The sequence below is a fragment of the Hylobates moloch genome, unplaced genomic scaffold (genome assembly GCF_009828535.3).
Source record: "Hylobates moloch isolate HMO894 unplaced genomic scaffold, HMol_V3 SCAFFOLD_5, whole genome shotgun sequence".
Classification (NCBI taxonomy): domain Eukaryota; kingdom Metazoa; phylum Chordata; class Mammalia; order Primates; family Hylobatidae; genus Hylobates; species Hylobates moloch.
This window is the reverse complement of record NW_026652280.1, coordinates 36,603,715-36,629,476: the sequence shown is the minus strand read 5'-3', so window position 1 is coordinate 36,629,476 and position 25,762 is coordinate 36,603,715. Positions and strand designations below refer to the sequence as shown.

The 25,762-nt window shown below is 35.2% G+C and overlaps 1 protein-coding gene across 2 annotated transcripts in view; it reads right to left on the bottom strand.

The window, feature by feature from the left end:
* RIT2 (Ras like without CAAX 2) overlaps positions 1–25,762 on the bottom strand; it is a 389,165-nt gene that overhangs the window by 286,336 nt on the left and 77,067 nt on the right. For both annotated transcript variants that reach the window (XM_032152422.2, XM_032152421.2), the window contains one exon: positions 19,879–19,935. In XM_032152422.2, the coding sequence (XP_032008313.1) occupies positions 19,879–19,935 (57 nt within the window). The remainder of the gene's footprint in view (positions 1–19,878; positions 19,936–25,762) is intronic.

The window sequence follows — 25,762 nt, the reverse complement described above, 5'->3', positions numbered from 1 at the left end:
AGGGAACACCACAAGAGGAACAATTTGGATAGGCATGAGATCATAAATTTAATCTGAAATGGTAAAATTTGAGATAAGTATAGAGCATCCAACTAGAAATGTCAAGTAGGTAATTGGATGTTTAGTTTTAGAAGTCAAAAAAGTGATCTAGCTTAGTTATTTTCAGGTATATGAGATGCAAATTTTGGAGTCAGAGACATACATGTAGATGGCAAATAAAAACATGATAATTTTCGAGATTGTCTGGAGAAAGAACCTTCGTGCTTACTTGACTGTGAGAAGGTGAGAGTCTAGGATTAATTAAGCCTTGAAAAATACCTAGATTTATTGATTGGATATCCCAGAACGAGTTTTCAAAAGCAGCAGAGCAGTGCCTGAAAATAAGTAATGAGCCATAAGCCAGGGGATTATGTTGAAGAAGACAAAAGAAAAGAATGCTTCTCCCCAAAAGGGCATAATCATCAGTATTGGTTACCTCTTAGAAGTACAGTAAAACATTGACTGGCTATCATGCACAAAATATGACAGTATATGGAAGCTTAAAGTAAAAACACCACTCATGCTGATACTTGTAACCCCTGTCTATCTTAAACAGTCTCCTATGGCCTCATATATTCAACTGCTGAGAAGCTTCCAGTTAGTTAACTTGGTTTGACTAATGAAGGTTTAATTATTCCTAGGTGCATGACTATGTAAGGACATTAGGAAAACAAACATATTTTTTTAAAATGCTACTATCCAGCTTCTAATTATAAAAGTGAGAATTTGTTTAATGTACAAAAGCATCAAATAGTCAAGTAAGCATGAAGATGCATCAACTTTTATTTATGACTTTCACAGATTATACGCATCTGGAAGATTTGTTCCCTATCATTTCACGTGACTGACAAAAATAGGAAGATAAAATAAATTTTAGCTGTTTTCTAATATATACGAACTGTTGCTTACATTGGTGTGGTGCTTGATAGCTTTTAAATTGTTTTATACATAGTTAATTTTAGCTTCAAAACAGTTTCATTTTTGTTTTTAAAAATAAATATGGCTGGCATTATTTTACAAATAAGAAAACAAAGGCTCAGATTGGATCAATAACTTGCAGAGAAGGACAACTAATTTGGACTCTGCTCTTCTGATATTTAATTCAGTCCCTTTTACCATAACATTATAAAAGAAGATGTTTTCTCCCCCCATCCTCTGCCCCAGGTAAGTCATAAGCACACCAACTCTAAATGACTGCATCCAGGAAATATTCAAAGTTAAAGAAAATTATCTATCTTTGTACTAATGAGAATGCACATTATGGGACTGTCTTTAATCAGAGTAAGTCAAATTATAGAATATGGACAATTGACATATTCAATTTGATTATTTACATGAATCTGACTAACCAAATATTTCTAAATATTTTTCTCCGTGTCCTCCCTTCATGCTGAATAAATACGTACTAATATGGACAACTTCAATGTGAAATGTCAGAATGTTGTCCTTCTTATTCACCAGGAACCCTATCAACATAGTAGTTAAAATTACATTAGTTAAATTGAAAGCTTTAAGCAGAATCTTCCACGGCTAATAACAAAGCTCTTCTTTGAAGAGGCCAAAAATTAAAAGGTAATTGTAAACAGCTCTGACACTGGGGTCAAAAATTATGGATTAGGATTCTAGTTTTACTAACTTCTAAATATATGGCACTAGGTAAATGTGTCTAAATTACACTAAATCATTGAAAGTACTGAGAGGTATGTTACAATTTTAAATGTATCCCTAAGTAGAATATTTTACACTCTACATTTTAAAAATGATAATTACACAAATTGGGAGAGGAAAATGCACACTTTGTTAGCTCATTTTAGGTACGCTTAAAATAGCTTTTACATCTCAATTTGCTTTCATCGGCAATCAGTCAATATGTAGGTCATGTCTACACGAATACTTTTCTTCTCACTCTAATTATTTACATAATTGGCTTATTAGGAGTCAATAAATAATAAAAGATATCTTTAAAAATAAGCTATTAAAATAATACACAATATAAATATAAGTAATTTGATTGCATAACACTATTGGTTCATGTTTGCTTTGTTATTTAGGCTGACCAGCAGTTATTTTAATTAGCTTCTGAATTTGGTCAGCATCAAAGATGGTTAACTAAATATTTCATTGGTTATAGTACTATCTGAAAACGATATTAAAAGAATAATTATAACATTGTTTTTATTACGTTACTTAGCGGTAGTAGTTAGTATTTAGAATTAGGAAATGATTACAGTATGCCAGGTTCTAGGCTAAGCACTTCACATTTATTATCTCAATTAACCCTCACAGGAGACTTATGTGGTAGGGAGAGTTATTATTTCCATTTTTCATTTGGAGAAATAGAGTTCAGTAAATCATACGTAGAAATGTAGTTATCTTCCCAGCATCACACAGATGAGAGTCACTTGCTATTTAAAGCCAGATGCATCAAACATCCATCTGTGAGCTGGTAGGGCTGGCCATTAGTTTTAGAAGGTTTCAATTATTTACAGTGAATCAGTAATTCTGGTGAATATAGGAAGAAAATTGTCTTTGCAACCTGATACACACACGTTTACTGCAAGAGTAAGACAGTACTACTACGTTTATGCTGATGTGAAATTTCTTTCTTTTTTTGTACCACATAAAGAGTTAGTAGGGGGGTGCCCTAGTAAGTTGAGCTCAAGGTCAAACAGCTTGTAAAATTTGTAGAATTAATCACACAGTTCAGTTCACTCTCTCATCCCTCTAACTCTTTCTCCCTCACACTGCCCCTAACACAAGGAGTGATTGGAGTAGCCACAGATGTTTCTGGCATCAGAGAAAGAGGCAGAGGGCACTGCAGAGGTCAATTGACTGGGACACTATTAGAACTGAAGTTTTGGGCTGCTTACTTGCAGAGGGGCTTTCCAAGGCCCTATACATAATTATGTATTCAAAGTTATATCTGTTTCTGCTTTTTTTTTTTTAAGATACAAGTATTTCAGGAAACTACATCAAGTGGGCTAGTAAGAACTTAACTATACGTAGAAGTGATTGCATATAAAAATACGTACCATTAGAACAAGTTAAATTAAATGTATCCCCAAATCAAAACAGAGAGAATTCATAAAACAGCAGGAGAAAACAATTAAGAAAGAATGAAAGAAAAATATCAAAGAACAAATAATATGCAAAACAACCAGAAAACAATGAACAAAAAGACAGAAATAAGTGCTCACGTATCAAGATTAATCTTGAATAGAAACAGATTAAATTTTCCACTTAAAAGATACAGACTGGCTGAATAGATTTTTTTAAATGATGCAAATGTATGGTACCTAACAGAAACTTATTTCACTAGTAAATACACATACAGACTGAAAATAAAGGGATAGAAAAATATATCCCAAGCATATCAAAACCAAGAATAAGCAACAACAAAAGTACAGGCCAATATCCCTAAAAAACATAGATACAAAAATTCTCAAAAAAATACTAGCAAATTAAATCAAACAGAGCACCAAAAAGATAATACAATATGATTAAGTGGCATTTATTCCAGAGATTCAAGGATGATTCAACATATGCCAATCAATAAACATGATACATCACATTGACAACATAAAGGAGAAAAATTATATGATTATCTCAATAGATGCAGAAAAAGCATTGATAAAATTCAATATCCCTTCATGGCAAAAAAAAAAAAAAAAAACCCAAAAACTAGACGTAGAAGTAACATACCTAACATAATAAAGGCAATATATGAGAAACTAACAACTAACATCATACTGAATGGGGAAAAGCTGAAAACATTTCCTTTAAGAACCAGAATAATACAATGATGCCCACTTTCACCACTCCTATTCAACATAGTACTGGAGATCCTATCCAGAACAATCAGGCAAGAGAACAATATGAAAGGCAACAAACTGAAAATCAGAAAGTCGAATTACCCCTCTTTGCAGATGACATGATCTTATATTTAGAAAACCCTAAAGACTCCACTAGAAAACACTTAGATCTGATAAATATATTCAGTAAAGTTGCAGAATACAAAATCAACATACAAAAATCAATAGTGTTTCTATACACCAACAATGAACTAGTAGAAAAAGAAATCAAGGATTCAATCCCATCTACAATAGTTACAAAAAAAAAAAAAAAATCCTAGGAATTGATTTAATCAAGGTGGTGAAAGACCTCTACAGGAAAGCTGCAAAACACTGAAGTTCACATGGAACCAAAAAAGAGCCCACATTGCCAAGTCAATACTAAGCCAAAGGAACAAAGCTGGAGGCATCATGCTACCTGACTTCAAACTATACTACAGGGCTATGGTAACCAAAACAGCATGGTACTGGTATCAAAACAGAGATATAGACCAATGGAACAGAACAGAGCCCTCAGAAATAATGCCGCATATCTACAACTATCTGATCTTTGACAAACATGACAAAAACAAGCAATGGGGGAAGGATTCCCTATTTAATAAATGGTGCTGGGAAAACTGGCTAGCCATATGTAGAAAGCTGAAACTGGATCCCTTCCTTACACCTTATACAAAAATTAATTCAGGATGGATTAAAGACTTAAATGCTAGACCTAAAACCATAAAAACCCTAGAAGGAAACCTAGGCAATACCATTCAGGACATAGGCTTGGGCAAGGACTTCATGTCTAAAACACCAAAAGCAATGGCAACAAAAGCCAAAATTGACAAATGGGATCTAATGAAACTAAACAGCTTCTGCACAGCAAAAGAAACTACCATCAGAGTGAACAAACAACCTACAAAATGGGAGAAAATTTTTGCAACCTACTCATCTGACAAAGGGCTAATATCCAGAATCTACAATGAACTCAAACAAATTTACAAGAAAAAAACGAACAACCTCATCAAAAAGTGGGTGAAGGATATGAACAGACACTTCTCAAAAGAAGACATTTATGCAGCCAAAAAACACATGAAAAAATGCTCATCATCACTGGCCATCAGAGAAATGCAAATCAAAACCACAATGAGATACCATCTCACACCAGTTAGAATGGCCATCATTAAAAAGTCAGGAAACAACAGGTTCTGGAGAGGATGTGGAGAAATAGGGACACTTTTACACTGTTGGTGGGACTGTAAACTAGTTCAACCATTGTGGAAGTCAGTGTGGCAATTCCTCAGAGATCTAAAACTAGAAATACCATTTGACTCAGCCATGTCATTACTGGGTATATACTCAAAGGATTATAAATCATGCTGCTATAAAGACACATGCACATGTATGTTTATAGCGGCACTATTTACAATAGCAAAGACTTGGAACCAACCTAAATGTCCAACAACGATAGACTGGATTAAGAAAATGTGGCACATATACACCATGGAATACTGTGCAGCCATAAAAAATGATGAGTTCATGTCCTTTGTAGGGACATGGATGTAACTGGAAAACATCATTCTCAGCAAACTATCGCAAGGACAAAAAACCAAACACCTCGTGTTCTTACTCATAAGTGGGAATTGAACAATGAGAACACATGGACACAGGAAGGGGAACATCACACACTGGGGACTGTTGTGGGGTGGGGGGAGGGGGGAAGGATAGCATTAGGAGATATACCTAATGCTAAATGACGAGTTAATGGGTGCAGCACACCAACATGGCACATGTATACATATGTAACAAACCTGCACGTTGTGCACATGTACCCTAAAACTTAAAATATAATAATAATAAAATTAAAAATATATATATAAATAAAAAAATAAATCAAAGAAGACACAAAAAAACAAATGGAAAGACATTCCATGTTAATGCATTCAAATAATTAATACTGTTAAAATGGACATATTACCAAAAGCCATCTACAGATTCAATGCAATCCATATCAAAAGAGGAATGCATTTTTCACAGAAACAGAAAAAGCAATCTTAAAATGCATATGAGGCCAGGCACAGTTACTCACACCTGTAATCCCAGCACTTTGGAAGGCAGAGGCAAATGATCACTTGCGGTCAAGAGTTCAAGACCAGCCTGACCAACATGGTGAAACCCTTTGTCTACTAAAAATACAAAATGCCTGTTGTCCCAGTTACTTGGGAAGCTGAGACATGAGAATCACTTGATCCTGGGAGACGGAGTTTGCAGTGAGCTGAGATCGTGTCACTGCACTCCAGCCTGAGCAACCGAGTGAGACTCTGTCTAAAACAAAACAAAACAAAATGCATATGAAACCAGATAAGAGCCTAGATAGACAAAGAAATTTTGAGAAAAAAGAGCAAAACTGGAGGCATCACATTACCTGACTTCAACATATGTTATAAGTCTATAGTCACAAAAACAACATGCATAGTATTATCACAAAAATAGACACACATAGTCCAAGGAAGCAAAATGGAGCACCCAGAAATAAATCCACAAATTTATAGCAAATTGATTTTCAACAAAGTTGCCAAGAACATGCACTGAGAAAAAGGTACTGTCTTCAATAAATGGTGCTGGAAAAACTAGATATCCATATGCAGAAGAATGTAATAAGACTTCTGTCTCTCACTACATACACAAAAAATTTCAAAATGGATTAAGGACCTGTTTGTAAGATCCGAAACTATGAAACTATTACAAGAAAACATAAGAGAAATACTCCTGGACATTGGGCTAGGCAAATATTTCATGTCAAATACCTCAAAAGCACAGACAACAAAAGCAAAAATAGACAAACGGGGCTGTAATAAAATAAAAGCTTTCTACACAGAAAAGGAAACAGTCAACAAGATGAAGAGACAACCTGTTGAATGAGAGAAAATATTTGCAAACAATTCATCTGACAAGGCCTAATATCCAGAATATATAATGAACTCAAAAAACTCAATAGCAAAAAAGTAAATTAATTAATTTTATAAAATAATAATTTCATTAACAAATGAGCACAGAACTCGAAAGGATATTTCTCAATAGATGACACACAAATGTCCAAGAAGTATATGAAGAAATGCTCAATATAATTAATCATCAGGGAAGTGCAAATTAAAACCAAACGAGACATTATCTTACCCTGGTTAGAATAAGTATTATCAAGTAGTGAAAAAATAACAGATCCCGGTAAGGATGCAGAGAAAATAGAACTCTTACACACTGATGGTGAAAATGTAAATTAGTATAGTGATATGGTTTGGATTTATGTCTCCACCCAATTCTCAGGTTGAGTTGTTATCCCCAGTGTTGGAGGTCGGGCTTGGAGAGAGGTGATTGGATCATGGGGGTGGTTTCTCATGAATGGTTTAGCACCATTCCCTGGGTACCGTTCCTGTAATAGTGAGTGAGTGAGTGAGTTATTGTGAGATCTGGTTGTTTAAATGTGTGTAGCACCTCCTTCATCTCTTCCTCCTGCTCCAGCCATGTAAAACGTGCCTTCTTCCCCTTTGTCTTCCACCATGATTGTAAGTTTCCTGAGGCCTCCCCAGAAGCAGAAACCACCATGCTTTCTATGCAGTGTGCAGAAATGTGAGCCAATTAAACCTCTTTTCTTTATAAGTTACCCAGTCTCAGGTATTTCTTTATAGCAACGCAAGAACAGATTAATACATACAGCCATTATGGAAAACAGTGTAGGGGTTTCCAAAAAGACTAAAAGTAGAACTATCATATAATCCAGCAATTTCACCATTGGGAATTTATCCAAAGGCAAGGAAATTATTATTTCAGAGGGATACCTGCATTCCCATGTTTATTGTAGCACTATTCACAATAGGAAAGATAAGAAATCAACCTAAATGTCCATCAATGGATGAATGAATAAAGAAAATGTGGTACATAAACACAATGGAATACTACTTGGCCATAAAAAAATAAAATCCTGGCATGTGCACAACATGGACAGAACTGGAGGTCATTAAATTAAGTAAAATAAGCCAGGCACAGAAAGACAAATATCATATGTTCTCGCTTATAAGTGGAAGCTTTATTTTATGGAGGTAGAGAGTAGAATGATATTTACCAGATGCTAGGAAGGGTGTGAGTAGTTGGTGGTCAGGGATAAAGAAAAGTTGGTTAATATGTAGAAACATACAGTTAGATTGAAGGAATAAGTTCTAATGTGTGGAAGCAGAATAGGGTAACTATAGTTAATAATGAATTGTATAATTCAAAATAGCTAGAATATAGGACTTGAAATATTTCTAACACATAGAAATGGTCAATACTCAGGATGATGGATACCCTAAATACTGATTTGACCAGAACACATCCTCTACATGTAACAAGATATCACATGTACCCCATAAATATGCACAAATATTATGTATCAATAAAATATTTCTAAAGTTTCCATATTAACCTCCTGACATTTATTTATTGGTAAGCTTGTATTTTCTGTCTCTTCCACTAAAATGTAATCTCTGTGAGGGCAGGAAATTCGTTTTTTTCACTGCTATAGCCCAGCTCAGAAATAATGTCCTGAACATATTAGATATTTATTAATTATTACAAAATGAATGAACATGAGTCAGAATATTGATAGGTAAAGCAACCAGAAGGAGTGAGAATTCTCCTAGCCTGCAGAACTCAACAGCAATAAGATTATACTAGCATATTTAAACAATAAGTGGTTTATTCAGAAGAGCTTATCATGAATGCTGAGAAAAGAGTGTTTTTTCAATTTTTCTGGGACTGAGTGAAATCACAGTCTATTTTGGAGTACAGAACAAAGTGTTGTAGTCTTTATTGCAAGACCAATGCAGTCGTGAAAGATGTGTTACGCATTGTTAATATGACATCATTAAAACTTTCAGTTCTCTTAAATTCCTTGGACTGATTCAATACCAAACAGGCAAGTCATATATTCCCATGTAAGACAGCTGTCATGGAGATCATATGCTACTCATATCCAGGTTTTCAATAGAAACTTCACATAGATCAGATCAGAATTTCCAATTATGATTTCTCCTCTTTTATATAGTTTTGCCACAGGAAAAATTATGATGATCATAAGTGCTTTGAGTAATTCCAGTTGCAGTGACAGTAATATCTCATTGTAAGTTAATAAACTGACATTATGGTTGCCTTTCCATTCTCTATGAATAGATTCTCTGAGACTTCAAAGAAGAGCACAAAGTCTAGGTGTCCTTATCCTGACAGCTTTCCATTTCACCATTTTCATCTTATAGTTCGATTAATTCCTGCTAAAGAAATCAAAATATTCATTTTGTCTTCAGTAGAGTATAAAGCAATTATATCTACATTATTTCACATAAAAATCATGGAAAATAATGTCATCACTGCATTTTTATAGATGAGGAAAGGCCAGCAACATATGTTAAATTTTTCAAGGTTGAAGGGACAATAAGTACTTTAGTTATTCACTCAACAATCTACTGATTCTCTGCTATAAATCACACACTGATCATTTTTGGGAGACTCCAATGACTAAAACAGCATTTATTTTCTAGCTAAGGAAGACACATATAACTATATACTAAATAAGAAGGTAAAATGTGCTTTGAGAAAAAGAATAGAAGAGAGTGAGTGTATTCTGGAGGTTCGATGGTGGTCAGTGTAAGCATGTTTGAAAAAAAGGCATTTGAATCCTGGAGAAGAGACTTGAAAAAGATAAGGATGTTAGCTCTTAGAGTATTTTAAGAAAAGTATTCCAGGAAAGGAAATATCAAGTGCACAGATGTCAGTGTAAGAAATTATCTGGCATGTTTCAGAAACAAAGAGGATAGTAAGGACATCAAATAAATGAGGAAGAATGCTAAAAAATAAAAGTCAGATGGTCAAGGTATGTCATTCATATGCTTTTATAGGCTGTTGTCAGTTACTTTTTACTCTGGGTGAAATGAGGAGCTACTGAAGGGTTTTGAACAGAGTGACATAATCAAGCTTATGTTTTAAAAAGATCTTTCCAGTATAAAAATAGACACATAGATCAATGAAACAGAATAGAAGGCCAGAAATAAAGCCACATACCTACAGCCAACTGATCTTCCACAAAATCAAGGAAAACATACACTGGAGAAAGGACACCTTGTCCAATAAATGGTGCTGAAAAAACTGGATTGTCATATGCAGAATAATGAAACTAGACACCTATCTTTACCATATGCAAATATTAACTCAAGATGGATTAGAGACTTAAATGTAAGGCCTAAGAATATATTTTAAAAAAACTAGAATAAAAACTGAGAAAAACGCTTTTGGACATTAGCCTTAGCAAGTAATTCATGACTGAGACCTCAAAAACAAATGCAACAAAAACAAAAATAGACAGATAGAACTTAATTAAACTAAAAAGCTTGGGCACAACAAAATAAGTAATCAACAGAGTGAACAGACAACCTGCAGGACAGGAGAAAACATTTGCAAACTATGCTTCCAACAAAGGGCTGATATCCAGAATCTTCATGGAACTCAAACAACTCAACAACAACAACAACAACAACAACAACAACAACAACAAAATAGCTCATTATAAAGTTGGCAAAGAACATAAAAATACTTTTTTTTTCAAAAGAAGACACACAAACAGCCAACAAATATATGAATAAATGCTCAGTATCACTCATCAGAGAAATGCAAATTAGACCAATGAGAAATCATGTTACACCAGTCAGAATGGCTATTATTAACAAGCCAACAGGCCGGGCACGGTGGCTCATGCCTGTAATCCCAGAACTTTGGGAGGCCAAGGCAGACAGATCACTTGAAGTCGGGAATTCAAAACTAGCCTGGCCAACATGGCGAAACCTCATCTCCACTAAAAATACAAAAATTAGTAGGGCGTGGTGGCATGTGCCTGTAATCACAGCTACTCAGGAGGCTGAGGCAGGAGAATTTCTTGAACCCAGGAGGTCAAGGCTGCAGCGAGCCGAAATCATGTCACTGCACTTTCAGTCTGAGTGACAGAGTGAGATTCTGTCTCAAAAAAAAAAAAAAAAAAAAAAAGGCAGCAAATAGGCAAATAGCAGATCTTGGTGAGGATTGCAGAGCAAAGGGAATGCTTATATACTCTTGGTAAGAATGGCAAGAATGTAAATTAGTATAAACTCTATGGAAAATGATACAGAGATTTATCAGATAACTAAAAATAGAACTACCATTTGGTTTAGCAATCCTGCTACTGAGTATCTACTCCAAGGAAAATAAATCATCATAGCAAAAATGTACCTACACCTGTATGTTTATTGCAGCACTATTCACAATAGCAATGACATGGAATCAAACTAAGTGTCCATAAAAGAAAGACTGTATAAAGAAAACATAACATATATTTGACATATCTATATGTCACATACATAGATATATATGTCACAAACACACACACACATATATATATGCCATTAAATACTACTAAACCATAAAAAAAATAAATCATGTCTTCTGCAGCAACATGGATGAAACTAGAGGCAATTATCTTATGTGAACTAACTCAAATAGAAATTCAACTATCATATGCTCTCACTTGTGAGAGCTAAATATTGTGTACACATGAACATAAAGAGTATAATAATAGTTAATGAAGACTCCAAAAGGTGGGATGGTCCAGGGGTGTGAGGGATTAAAAATTACTTAATGGAGACAAGGTACAATATTCAGGTGATGGCTACACTAAAAGACCAGACTTCACCACTATACAATATATCCATGAACAAAACTGCATTATTACCTCTCAATCTATAAATAAATAAATAAAGGCAAAAAAATAACTCTGTTATAGTGAAAATAAGCTGCAAAGTGAGGCAAGAGTAGAAACAAGGATCTAAAATAATAATGTAGGCTGGGGATTCTTCTGGATCAGATCAAGATGGTAGCAGTAGAGGTAGTGAGAATAGATGAATGTTGTACATATTTGGAAGTAGAGTCAACAAGACCTCCTGAGAGTATATTGTGTGGCAAAAGAAAAAAATCAAGAAAGAGCCAAAGGTTTTAGTTATGAGAACCCAGAATGATGAGATTACCATAGAGATAAGAAAGGTTGGCTGGGCACGGTGGCTCACACCTGTAATCCCAGCACTTTGGGAAGCCAAGGCTGGTGGATCACGAGGTCAAGAGATTGAGACCACCTTGGCCAACATGGTGAAACCTCATCTCCACTAAAAATACAAACATTAGCTGGGTGTGGTGGTGCGTGCCTGTAGTCCCAGCTACTTGGGAGGCTGAAGTAGGAGAATCACTTGAACCTGGGAGGCAGAGGATATAGTGAGTTGAGATCACACCACTGCACTCCAGCCTGGCAACACAGCAAGACTCTGTCACACACACACAAAAAAAGAAAAGCAAGAAGAAAGAAAGAAGGAAGAAAGGAAGGAAGGAAGGAAGGAAGGAAGGAAGGAAGGAAGGAAAAGAAAGAAAGAAAGCAGGCAGGCAGGCAGGCAAGGTTGTAGATGAAAAAGTTTTTTGTTTTTTGTTTTTTTTTTGTAGAAAGAACCAGAAGTCAGCTTTGAACAGGGGAATTTAGGAATGTCTATTAGACATCTAAATGGAGAAGTTGAGTTGGAAGCTAGAGATATAAGTATGAAATTCAAGAGAGAAATATAAGATAGAGAAATAAATTTTGGAGTTGTAACATATACATGATACACAAGGCCATGACACTGAAGACAATCACCAATGAAGGGAATTTGGAGAGAGACAATAAGAAGACCAAATGCAAGAAGACTAAATGCTGAGTCTTAGGGGGACTTCAATATCCAGGTAAACAGGAAGAACTAGACAGTGTCAGAAAAGCTGTTACAGAGGTTAGAGGAAAATTAAGAGAGTATGATATGTTGTACGCCAAGTGAAAAAAGTGGATGAAATCCAAGAGTGGTAGAACATATCAAATGCTGCTGGTAAGTTAAAATGGAAAGAATTAATGTTGTCCTCGGACTAGCCACTAAAGAGTCAAGGTAACCCTAATAAAAGCAATTTCAGTAGAGTGATGAGATGAAAACATGGCTAGAGTTGATTGAAGAAAGTAGTAGAAAGGGAATTAGAGTCTGGTGGTACATTCAACTCTGAGTGGCTTTATAGCAAAGCAGTGGAGAAATGCAAAAGGCACTAGCAGAAGTGGGGAAAAAATTTTTAATGTTTCTTAATATTTAGAGTACAAAAACACCATTTTTATGATGATAAGAAGTGATTCATAACAAGAAAATATTGTTTCGAGCAAGATTTTTGATTTGGACATGGGGATGGAATCTACTGAATGGAAATGGTAGTACTGGCTTATGTAGGAGCATTGGCAGTTCACCTAAGTTAATAGGTGGCAAGGCTAAGTGTGGACTCAGAGTGGTGGGTAGCTTTAGAAGTATCTTCTGGATGGGAGTCTTTAAAATTTATCTTCTAGATGTTTCCATTTTCTAAGTAAAGTAGAAAGCAAAGTCATCAGTGAAGATGTGAAGATAGGAGGAGAAGTTGGTGATTTTAGAGCAGTGAGAAATTGAGTAGTCTATGACCTGGATGTATATTCTAGAGCACCATTAAAAGCCTATTTAAGATCAAGCATAATACATTTAAAGTGAGACCAGGCTTCATGGTTATACTCAGCTACTCCAGTGCAATTTCATAAAAGGTTTAGGTTTACTTTGGGTGGTGCTTGGCTTACTATATCAAATGAGAGAGCCAAGAGGTCTGAAATTATGTGACCATAGAAATCTAACTTAGACAACAGGGAAAAAAAATGTCACTGAAGTTGCTCATGCATTCTTGTATTCCACAAATGTTTTCCTCATTCCTAATAAACATGCACTGTGCGAGGTCCCGTATGAAATTCAGAACAAAGCAGGCATGTTTTCTGACATCATGGAACCTACTTTTTATATGGGAAGATGAACAAAAAATTAATGTAACTTTTAACTCAGAATTGAATAAATATGATTCAGGAAACAAGCTGTGTGCTGATATAGGAAATGCACCTGTATGTTTTGCATTTGTATGTGTGTATGTGTCTGTATGTATGCCTATGTGTGTGTTTATGTGGTAAGCAGTTAACTTAGATAAGGTGATCAGAGGCCTCTCTGAGGAGATGTATGCAAACTGAGACCTGAAGAATGAGTAAGAACGTGTTCTGTAAATAGCATTAGGAAGCTGTTTAAGGTACAGGAGAGTATCTTGACAAAATCCAAAGGCAGAGAAGAGGTTGCTTGGCATATTTAAAGAACTAATGGGAGTCCAGTGTGGTTGGTGCACAGCAAGCAAGAGGGTGTTACAGGATCCATTTGGAAGGAAAATACGGAGCTAGGATGAAGGCAGAATTCAATACCCAATTTAATTAGTTTCATATGAATTATCTTTCTATTGTACCACATTCAAACATTCCAGAGTCATTAATAAATATAATTCTTCAAGTTTAGTTTATAGGCCTTGATTTCCTTCAATAGTTAAATTATTCCAGTTTAGTTTATAGACCTTGATTTCCTCCAAGAGTTATACTGGAGCACTTATTCTGCCTAGTAGTAATATCCTCCCTTCTCCAGACCCCTTCAATAAGTATCTGTTCAGTGTTTCTCTGTAGACCATGGCTCTGTGGTTTGCTCTCTAGAATAATTGGATACATTAATCTATGCAAATATATAAATGACTCCTAATGGCTCTGGGCATTAACTCTCCCCTGAGCATTTATATTTTAACAGGAATTTTCTAGTGACACAAAGGAGTGACTCTATTAGTGTATATTTTAGACACAGAACAGGCCATTTTAGTGTAATTCAAACACAGTATTTTTCTAAATTCCTAGCTTAAGAAGTATTTCGTTTTTCTACAAGAGATATTGAGAAATGTATACTTAACGTGGTACATTTGTTCCATGTTGGTCTAACAGCCATTGAGCATGAAGCTATCTGCAGATGACCTGTCTATACTGTTTTTCTGTTTTGTTTTTTTTTGTTTGTTTGTTTGTTTTTTTGAGACGGAGTCTCGCTCTGTCGCCCAGGCTGGAGTGCAGTGGCGCAATCTCGGCTCACTGCAAGCTCTGCCTCCCAGGTTCATGCCATTCTCCTGCCTCAGCCTCTCCAAGTAACTGGGACTACAGGCGCCCGCCACCACGCCCGGCTAATTTTTTTGTATTTTTAGTAGAGACGGGGTTTCATTGTGGTCTCGATCTCCTGACCTCGTGATCCGCCCGCCTCGGCCTCCCAAAGTGCTGGGATTACAAGCGTGAGCCACCGTGCCCGGCCGACCTGTCTATATTGTTGATGTACTTTGCTGCTTATATAAAGTCCTTGTTTTTTCAAGCTTCCCAAATCATTCAGGAAGACTTGACTCTATATATAGCATTTTATTCTTTTTTTGTAGAACTTGTTACAGTCCTTATCAATTGCTCAGAAAGAATATAAATATTTCAGATGAGACTATTATGCATTTTTCATGGTTTGTAAGTGAAATTGGAAGTCTAAAACACTAAAAGAGGAAAAGCATTCTCAGTTGAGTCAATTACAAGAGGATGTGTTCCTTGAAAATAGGATATGTAAGTATAGTTGGAAACTTGTTGGTCTTGTGAATTTCTGGGCACTGTGAGAACCAAATAAATGGACGGGCAAATGAGATAATAAAATAATAACTGATTGCTCGGTTGTTAAAGCTGTTTTCTTTCCAAAGGGAAAGCAACCCTAAGAAACAATGGATAGGTCCTTAAGGCCAGTTTTTTTGTAACTAAATTGTGTTCTGTATTAATGTAATGACCTCAAGTCATCTTAATGCAGTGAGATAAAAAAAAGAAAAATTGGACTCTAGACAAGGAGATATGATCAGCTCTCAGAGATGATGAAATAAAAGTAGGCAAAGAAACTCAATGAAAAAGGAATTCTTGCCTATCATTGTGCACCTTTGACTCCTTTGCTTTGAACAATGCCTGAAACATAAACATTTATTAAGGAACTAATATTGAATAAAGAGGAAGGATTAGGAGAGCAGAGGAGTAAGAATGATTGGCATTAGCACAATGTTTAATTTTTCATGAAAATTTTCTTTTGCCAATCATTTTAGGTCAAGAAATAGTAATTAACAAACAGAATTTTTATAAAAGACTACTAGAACACCTTTGATTAGTTATTAGTTTAGTTGCTCACCAGGACTCTAAAGTTACTATAGCAATATCCAAAAATTATTAATGCTTTCCTAGAAATGTATTTGCTTACTAATTTTCCATTTAATGAATATTTTATAGCATCTGCTATATGTTCAACATTCTGTTTAGGTCTGGGATACACTAGTAATAACATATTGGGCTTTTTTAACCTTTAGGACACTTTAATTTAACAGATAATTATCTAAACAATTATTTAATTTCATAGAGATTAGTGATATTAAAAGTATTCAACATTCTAAAAGAATGCATAAAAGAAAGGCTTATTTTTGGGAAGTCAAAAGGGGCGCTCTCGGGGAAGCAATATTTAAATTTAAGTTTAACAGAAAACTACGAGTGAATGAAGCAAAGATGTAGGTGAAAAAGTGAAGAGCATTCTGGGTAAAATATGGGTGAAAATGCCCTAAGACAGAAAAGGGCTTGACTAGTCTGTGGATCTAAAATAAGGTGGATGTGGTTGATGCCCAAGAAAGAAGTGGCAAGTGTGGAAGCTGAAGACATAAATAATAGCAAGACCATAAGAGTCTTCATTTTGTTCTTAGAATTTTTATGCTAAAAATAATACAACACTAGGGACCATCAAACAGAGATTACAGTAGTCCAAATTTATAGTTTTCAAGATTTTTTTTGGTTCTGTGTAGAAACCAATTTTAAAACAAGTCCAAATTGGAGATGGGTGTGGCTTAGAAAAAGATGACAGAAAAGTTTATAGAGAGATGGGGACAGTTTTAAAACCTGTTATAAATGTAGAAACAACAGAATTTTGTGAGTGGTTTACTGTAGAAGTTTAAATAGGTATGATGAATTATTCATGGGTTTTTGGCATGAGATGCTGGTGGATCGGGTACTTTACCATGAGAAAGAATCCTGGAAAAAGTAAACATCTACTACGGAAAATCAGCTATTAAAGTTGAGGCATGTTTAGTTTTTCTGCCTTGGAACTAACAAATGGAAAAGTTAAGCAGGCTGTCAGTAGTATTCATCTTTCTCTCACAGAAGAGTATAAGACTGTAGGTATCTAAACCCTTAGCCAGGCCTGCAAGATCTTCAAAGATCTGGTGCCTGGTAATGTATTTAGCTCTTGCTTGCCATCCTACATATTATACCATTTACTTCACCCTTGAGCTTCTGGTTCCCAAAATGCCCCAGCTTTGTCACTTGTTGTGCTGCCTTGTCTCGGTGCCTATACCTTTTGTTTTAGCAATCTCTCCTCTTCACCAGCCTAATACCTATGCATCTTTCAAAAATAAGTACAGAGATTATCTGCTCAAAACTGTGAAACAAAATTATGACAGGCAATTGTTTTGGACTATTGAGCTCCTGCCCTGGGCCTAACAGACGAGACCAAACCAAAATGAAGTCACTCACGTTAGATGCCACAAAACCAAACTGAAATTTTAAGCAAGCAAATAGACCCGTGAACAGACCAATACTTTCTGAAAGCAAGAGATTCCATTCTACCTGAGTCAATGTAATAAAGAAGTCTTCTCTGCTTTAACCCTTACAAAAACAGTAATGTGAAGTAACCTCATATTAACCAATCAGCTTTTCCTTTCTATTGTTATAAATTCATTGGTTACTGATGTTGAAATTGTTGCCAGTAAATAAGGGGAACAATTACTCCTTGGGAAGAACGCTGGTATCAAATAATATATCTAACTCTTTTCAGTGATAAAGGGATCTTACGTTTTCAGAATTGAGGTATATTTGAAAGAAGAATAACTCTAAGCTGAATATAAGGGAGAAAATAAAGCCATATATATCTCTCAATTATTTTAGACAAAAGGCTATTTAAAAGCCTCAGTCAGTAGGGTAACAAACAGATCTAGAGAAGGATTGAAAAATATTTATTTCCTATCTCAATTGTGAAAAAAGTATCCTTGATAGGTATTATTCTTTTATAATTTGAATGATTTTCAAACTGTACTAATATGAATTTCCTCTTAAGAGGTCATTAAGTCAGCCACACTGAGTTATAGTTATGTAGCAGAAGCAGGTGGAAGGTAAATTATTTCAGACTTTTACCTTCTGCAAGCAGGATACCAATGGAAAATTGTTAACCAATATTCCCACTAGAAAGGCCAAGAAACGAAATGATGGGAAAATCAAATCAAAAGTAATAAAGTACTCTATGTTTCCATTTTCAAACTTCTTCCTCTAAAGCTGTTTTATTTATAGCCAGATAAAGGTATGATTTTAGCTATCTGTTAGTACTGAATGTCCCGGTATCTTAATCTCAAGTGATAGATGGGCCTCATGGATAACTAAAGGAGACATCATCATATACTTCTCATTTCTTCTTTCTGAAGGAGTCGTTTATGATTTATTCACATCTACTGCCCTATTCAAGCTGTTAGATGTGAGAGTTTGATGAACAAGAAGCTGGTTTTTGAGACACCAATACATACAAACTTAAAGAATAACAGAAAATAATAAACAACTGAGTGAATTTCTGATTTCATAAATTATATACTATATTATTGAATTTTCCAACAAGATAAAAGATTCAGAGATTTTTCCAAAGATTGTCCCTTTTCTGTAACTTACCGTGTGTGGTACAAAGCTACTGGCATTCTAGAATTAAGATATTTAGAAAATAGACTTAGAGAATTATCAAGCAACGGTTGCAGCTAACCACTTCTAAAACTTTACAAAGTAGTTTCTTTCTCTTTAGAAACAAACCTCAACTTATTGAGGAAGTCCTTTCCAGTTACCACATACTAATTGCATGTACTTAAATATAATCAATTTACTTCAACTGATGAGGTGGTCTTAATAAATAATCAGACATTTAAAAATATGTTTTATATATGTCAGCAATGGTATGCAAGCAAATATTCTGGGGCCTTTTGGGAAAGAATACAGGAGCATAATCTACAGGATAACATTTAATATATCAAGTAGGATCTTGAATTAAAATTTCTTGATAAGCATAATAGAAACTAGATGATCTTACCCATGGGTGGAGTGAGGATAAGAGATATTCAGACTGAGGGAACAAATAGGGTAAGTAATGGGGAGTGGTTAAAGGAGCTCACCATCCAGACAGCCAGTCAGCCATGAGGCTATATGCCTCCCTCTCTGGGAAATAAAGCTTGATGTGTTTTTAATACCAGTGTGTTTCTAGACAAAGAGTACTACGGTGGACTCTGCTTGAAAATTTCCAGCTAATCCTTTAAAGTGGTTTTTTGAATGAGTAAAGCAATTTTAAAGACATCTTTTGTGCTTTGAATGAGGCAGAAAACTTGTTCCCCAATGCAAAGCTTCTGCAGTATATTATGACAGAAAGAAAAGTGGGTAGGAGGAATAAAACATGGGTGGTGTTTTGGCTCTAGCAATATTTTAACACCCTAAATGTCAGCTTCCTAACCTTCGAGATGAGAATGATGGATAATATTATGTCTATATCTAACGTTCCAAATGCACCATTAACATGGCTAAATGACTCTGCAGTAGAAAATTCAGAGACTGACCGAAGTGAGCAAATACATATATAATCACATCAATTTTATTATCCAGAGAAACTTCTCAAATGCAGATAGATATCCATTATTAGATACTGAAATCACTTAATGGATTCCAACCACCATTTACCAGAAAGAAATAAAATAGATAATAACAGAGTACCCGGCAAGAAGTTAAGGACAAATACTGTCTCTTGAAGCTTCTGTTGTGGTACGTTACATATGATAGATTTGTGTGTATGTGTTCTGGGTCATAGAGTAAATTATATTTATTTTCCAACAACATTGCTATTATTTTCAAGCCACTTAGTCACAGTATCTTTATTTGAGCTTACGGAGAAAAGAAGTTTCCGCTTACCTATAGTAGGGTCATGATAATCAGGGAATTGATGACTAATAAACTGCATTGTCATTGCTGAAAGAAAAAAAAAACACATTTTGTTTAATAAAAATTCACTAATTCATCAATATATTTACCAACATAGTCCACCAATCTCTTAAAAGGTTATGGTGAATAAGTTAGTTATGTGAGTGACTAATTTAATTTCACACAAAATGAAAACAATAAGACAAAGTTCTAGAGGGAAAAATGTGTCAGATAATGCCAGATACTTCTCTGAAATAAATATGTTCAAATTTTAAGTGTATTTCAATAAAAATGGTATTAGAGTAAAAATAAAGAAGCTCTTGACATAATGAAAATGTAAACCAGTTACAGAATCCCTCTTGACCTGCTCTGGTTAAATAGTTGGTAATGATGTGCAAGTCCCTTTCACCAAAGAATCTGTACATTCTCTGGGACTCTAAGTTTTTCATCTTAAAAGTGAATAGATACCCTCTGAAGTTCTTACGAACTATAAAGATATGTAATTACATAATTTTTGTCTTTAACTGTTCAAAATTAAAATTATTTCAGTTACTTTTATTTTGCCTATTTATGTTATTGACCACCTTTTTTCATTACTTTTTTTTCTGTAATTCTGTATTCTCCACGTTGTTTCCAAACCTATGATTTTGTAAAACATTTGTAATATTTCTATTGTAAAGTATTTCCTCATGTGAATTTCCATTATTAGGAAGCAAAAGGAACTCTGAAGCAAAACAATAAACTTAGATAAAAATAGTGTATAATAGCTCTTCTCTTTCTTTTTTCCTCACTTCTGCATGTGTGTTTGTTAACAGACTCTCTCCTTGAGTAAATTTTAGGTGAGATCCTAAGCCTTCGTCTCTACTAGGCCTCAAACATGGACCCTGTCCTTGCATTCTGGCTGGGTCTATATATCCCACTTGTAGTACAAATCCTGCTAAGTCAGTGTAGAAAGAATCCTCCCCTGATATCTGATCCTCTGTCCTACCTTCAACAAGTCAGTTTAGCAAGAATCTTCCTTCCCTTGATGTCTCCTCTTAGGAATTTTCCATTCACAGGTGTAACCCCTCCCCTCTCACCTTCCTCCTCCTCTGTGCCTTGCCTATACATCTCTGCATGTCCTTTCTGTATTTGGAATTGAGCCCAGTTCTATACTGAGGACTCTTTTCCCTTATGGAAATAGTTCCTGGATTAAATTTATTTTTATCGCTTTAACTAGTGTCCAGCTCTGGTTGTTTTTAAGTGTGTACACACTTTAGCAAATGTTCAGAGCAGAGAAGACTCAGTTACATTCAAAAACATGGGAATGCACTAGTCTGACCCTGCTGAGAAATGCAAAGAAATGGAAACTGACACAGTGGAAGAGAATTTCTGTTTTATGCTTTAACAATTGTTTACTTCCTTTATTTACATTGACAAAAGACATCTCTACACGTAAGTATTATTCAATTTGACAGCTTTGGGCAAATTTTTGAAATGCAAATCAACATTCCTTACAGATAGCCTGAGGAGTTAGAATACTTCAGGTAAACAAACTGAAAGCAACATGTTTATTAAGTGGATATGATGAAGCATTTGGAAAATGCTTTTCCTGAGTTTTAAAATGGCAGTTGCCTCCCTCTCTTAGTTCCTGACTGGTTTACTCCCAGTTAGAACACAGAGGTCAGAGGCATGGCTTCCTGTGAGCAATTAGCTATGGGTAGTCAGTCATCTCAATTTCAATGATAGCTTAGTTCAGTACATTTAAAACTAAAAGGAGGGTATTCCTACTCCACTCAAAACAAATGGATATAGACTTAATTACTAATGTGATTAACAGTCTCAACATCCACCTTATGACAGTCAATTATTTAGGCTAAAATCTCAAAGATGTCTTTGCATCCCTTCCCTCTCATATCCTCCATACAAACATAAATTTTAAGATTTCACTCCAACAAATTTTTCATACATCTTGATTCTTTCTGCTATTACTCTAGTTCAAAATCTTATATTTCTTTTGAAAATCTCTATTGCATTAGACTAAAAACTGTTTCCTCCGTAATTATTTTATTTTCTTTACATTAGCTCTTTCCCAATGGTACCAACATCATCATTAAAAAAATTATGTCACTCACATGTCAGCTGCTATTAAAATAAAGAACATAATCTTCAACATGATATGCTAATATATGTGGTCTTTCGTGAACCACATTCATCTTTCCTTTCAGTCTGAACTTATATCACTGCCCAAACAGCTACTAGTCTTGTTCTCAGACTTAGTGTGGTACTTTCCATCCATGAGAATGCCTTTATCCTATGACATAAAAATGACCTTTGCCATCTTCATTTTGATATCAGAATGATGAAGACTCGCTCCTTGCCAAAACTTCAGTCAGGCTCCTCTGAACCCTCTTCTCACCTACACCTAAACTTTTGTACTTCCATATTCATCTTTTCATAACCCAGATTTAGCAAGAATACTGCTAAATCAGTTTAGAGAGCATCCCCTACCCTTGCTATCTGATCATTCTCAATACCTGATCAATTTCTTCATCCCCACCACTCCTCAAGAAATATTTGATTTCCCTGCCTTCAGCAAGAATCTCATTAAATTTGTTTAACCAGAATCACCTCTTCTGGATATTTCTTAGTAATTTTTCCATCCACTGACCCCAATCCTGCTTCTCGGCTATACATCTGCCTTAGTGCTTGCTGTATTTGGAACTAAGACCAGTTCTATACGTAGTTCTTCTTTATCCTTTGCCATAGTTCCTGAATAAAATCTGTTCTTACCAATTTAACTATTTTCTGGCTCTGATTTTCTTTAACAATGTTAAGAATGATTGATATCGCTACTCATATGTCACACCATTCTATTCACACATTTAAACCTTCCTCTGTCAGGTATCAGTACGTGATAGTCACGGAAGCTATCAAGAAGCAATAGAAAGAACTGTTATGGGCTAAGTTAATTGCTACGCAATTGGGAAGGAATTGTGGAGCCCGAAGAAGTTTTGAACAAATTAAAAAAAAAGATATGAAAGCATTTTAATAAATAATAGAAATATTTGGATATTAGACTTGAGAAACATACAGCCAACATCAGAAACAAATGAATCAGTCAAGGACTTACCTGTTACAGTTATTTATAAGAACACCTAGGCCGGGAGCAGTGGCTCATGCCTGTAATCCTAGCACTTTGGGAGGCCAAGGCGGGTGGATCACCTGAGGTCAGGAGTCCTAGAACAGCCTCGCCAACATGGCGAAATCCCGTCTCTACTAAAAATACGGAAATCAGCTGGGCGTGGTGGCGCATGCTTGTAATCCCAGCTACTCAGGAGGCTGAGGCAGGAGAATCACTTGAACCTGGGAGGTAGAGGTTGCAGTGAGCCGAGATTGTGCCCCTGCACTCCAACCTGGGTGACAGAGCCAGACTCCATCCCCCCGCTACCTCCCCCCGCCAGCCCGCCCCGCAAAAACAAAACAAAACAAAACAAAAAAACAGTGTATATTTAGATGATGGAGTTTGTGCTTTAATGGAAACCTGCTGCTTGTTGTATAATTGAAAAAAGCCGTTTAAGTGTGGAATCTTCTGACCCACCGCTGAGACAGAATCAAAGCAAAAGGAGCCAGCTGAGCTTTGTTTCAGAATTCAAAAGATAATTTTAGAAAGATTGATTTGTATAAGTTTCTTTTGTGTTTTACAAAGTGGATCCCCTATGGGACATCTAACAGGCATTTCCATTTGGGAGAGATAATTTATAAAAAAACAGTTTTTGAAAAATCTCTCCTAGGTACCTATCAAGCTCAACCTGTTATCACACTGGAGAGAATCTGCTATCAGTCAGACTGGAGATTAAATTTTATTTCATTTTATGTTACACAGTTTTATATCCTCAAAATATTGGCATTCTATTATTCCTTGCTACAGAGCAACTTCATAAGAAACTCAAACATCATAATTCTATCCTTTTTTCAGATATTTTAATTGTATCGACTTTATAATATCTTAATACATTGGTTCTAAAAATCTAATAACAATGGTCTATCTTTTACTCCCAAAACATTCATTTATATACACACAAGAACACAATATTGAGAAATGGGTAATGATCAACAAGTCCCAAGTAAGAACAGTTGTCCTAGAAAATACCAGCATAAGTCATAAATCAATATTTTGATCAGAATGTTAGGGTATCAATGAACAATGCAATTGTGAATTTTTTTATTTAAAAGTTTCCCTTATCTCATTTAATTATTTTTATCGTTTTGGTCTGATCAAAGTTATAATCACTGCATTAACTTTGTTTCAATTTTGGGGGTTTATTCCTAATTTTTCTTTGAATTTACAATCGTAAATCATTGTGTTTCAGGGGGTTCTTGGTATATTACAGTGCTGGAATTTTTGCACTAGTTTAAAATTTGTTTTATTTTAATAGGCAAGTTAAGTCCATTCACATTCTTGTACTCATGTTCTTATTCTTGTTTTGGTCTAAGGTTTAAAATTGAATATAATAAATCTTCGTCAATTAGCTATTTTTTTCAAAGTGTTCCCAATCTTCTCTTGATTGGATGGAGGAATATATATATATATATATATATATACACACACACACACACACACACTTATGATAGAATTCATGGGTACAGTATTTCCAGTGTTCTTGCCTATTTTAAACTATTTTTCTATAGCCTTGATACTTACAAGACAACTTGGCTGGATATAAAATACTTGTCCTGCACTTTTCTGAACCATGTTAACTGTTTGATCTGTTTTTCTGGAGATACTAAGGATTCTTTTTTCTTTATAGTCCACTAGTTTTACTAAGTTATGTCTTGAAATTAATAGTTTCAGGCCGGGCGCCGTGGCTCACGTCTGTAATCCCAGTACTTTGAGAGGCCAAGGCGGGCGGATCATGAGGTCAGGAGATCGAGACCATCCTGGCTAACACGGTGAAACCCCATCTTTACTAAAAATACAAAAAATTAGCCGGACATGGTCGTGGGTGCCTGTAATCCTAGCTACTCGGGAGGCTGAGGCAGGAGAACAGTGTGAACCCGAGAGGCAGAGCTTGCAGTGAGAAGAGATTGTGCCCCTGCCCTCCAGCCTGGGTAACAGAGTGAGACTCCGTCTCAAAAAAAAAAAAACAGTTTCAGATTTTTTTTTTCAGGTACAAGTGGGTCTTTTCAATAAGTAAATACATATTTTCTTTAATTTCTAGAACTTTTTATTGCATCTTTTTTTTTTTTTTTACATATTGTTGTTTTTATTCTTCAAGGATTTGACTTTTTATGCTGTTGAATATTTTTTGCTTGGTTTTCATTTCTACCACATTTTCTCTGACATTTTAGACCTTGTAAAAATTATTATTAATCACATATTAATTCTCTTGTTTCCCTGCTCTCCAAATGTCTCAGTTTCATTCCAAAGTATTCTCCCAAGAGTACCTTGTGATTTGTCCCTTATTTCTGAGATGATTTTGTTTTTTCCTACAATTTCTTTTTTCTCAGTATATATCTTCTTTAAGTTATTTCTGTTTCTCAGTTTTTGAATTTCTGATTCTGTGTTTAAATTCATCTACACACGATTATTTGAGGATGTTTAACTCAATTAAGCTTCTTGTTGTACATGTCAATGCTTTGTTAAATTTTGGGGGAGAATATTTATTAGCTTAAAACAGTTGATTCCCTCTTCTTTCTTCTTAGGGTAGTTTTGTTTCATGTTTGTTTCACCTTTTTTTCTCTGTTTCTATGTATTATGTATTCAGTTTTACATCAAGGGTGTTGTCTTCCGTCAGGTTAGTAAAGTGCAGGATTTTTTTTTTTTTCAAATTAGGTAACATTGACAGGTGGTGGGGATCGTAGAAGTAATTGTCATATCGTTTCTCTTTGTTTT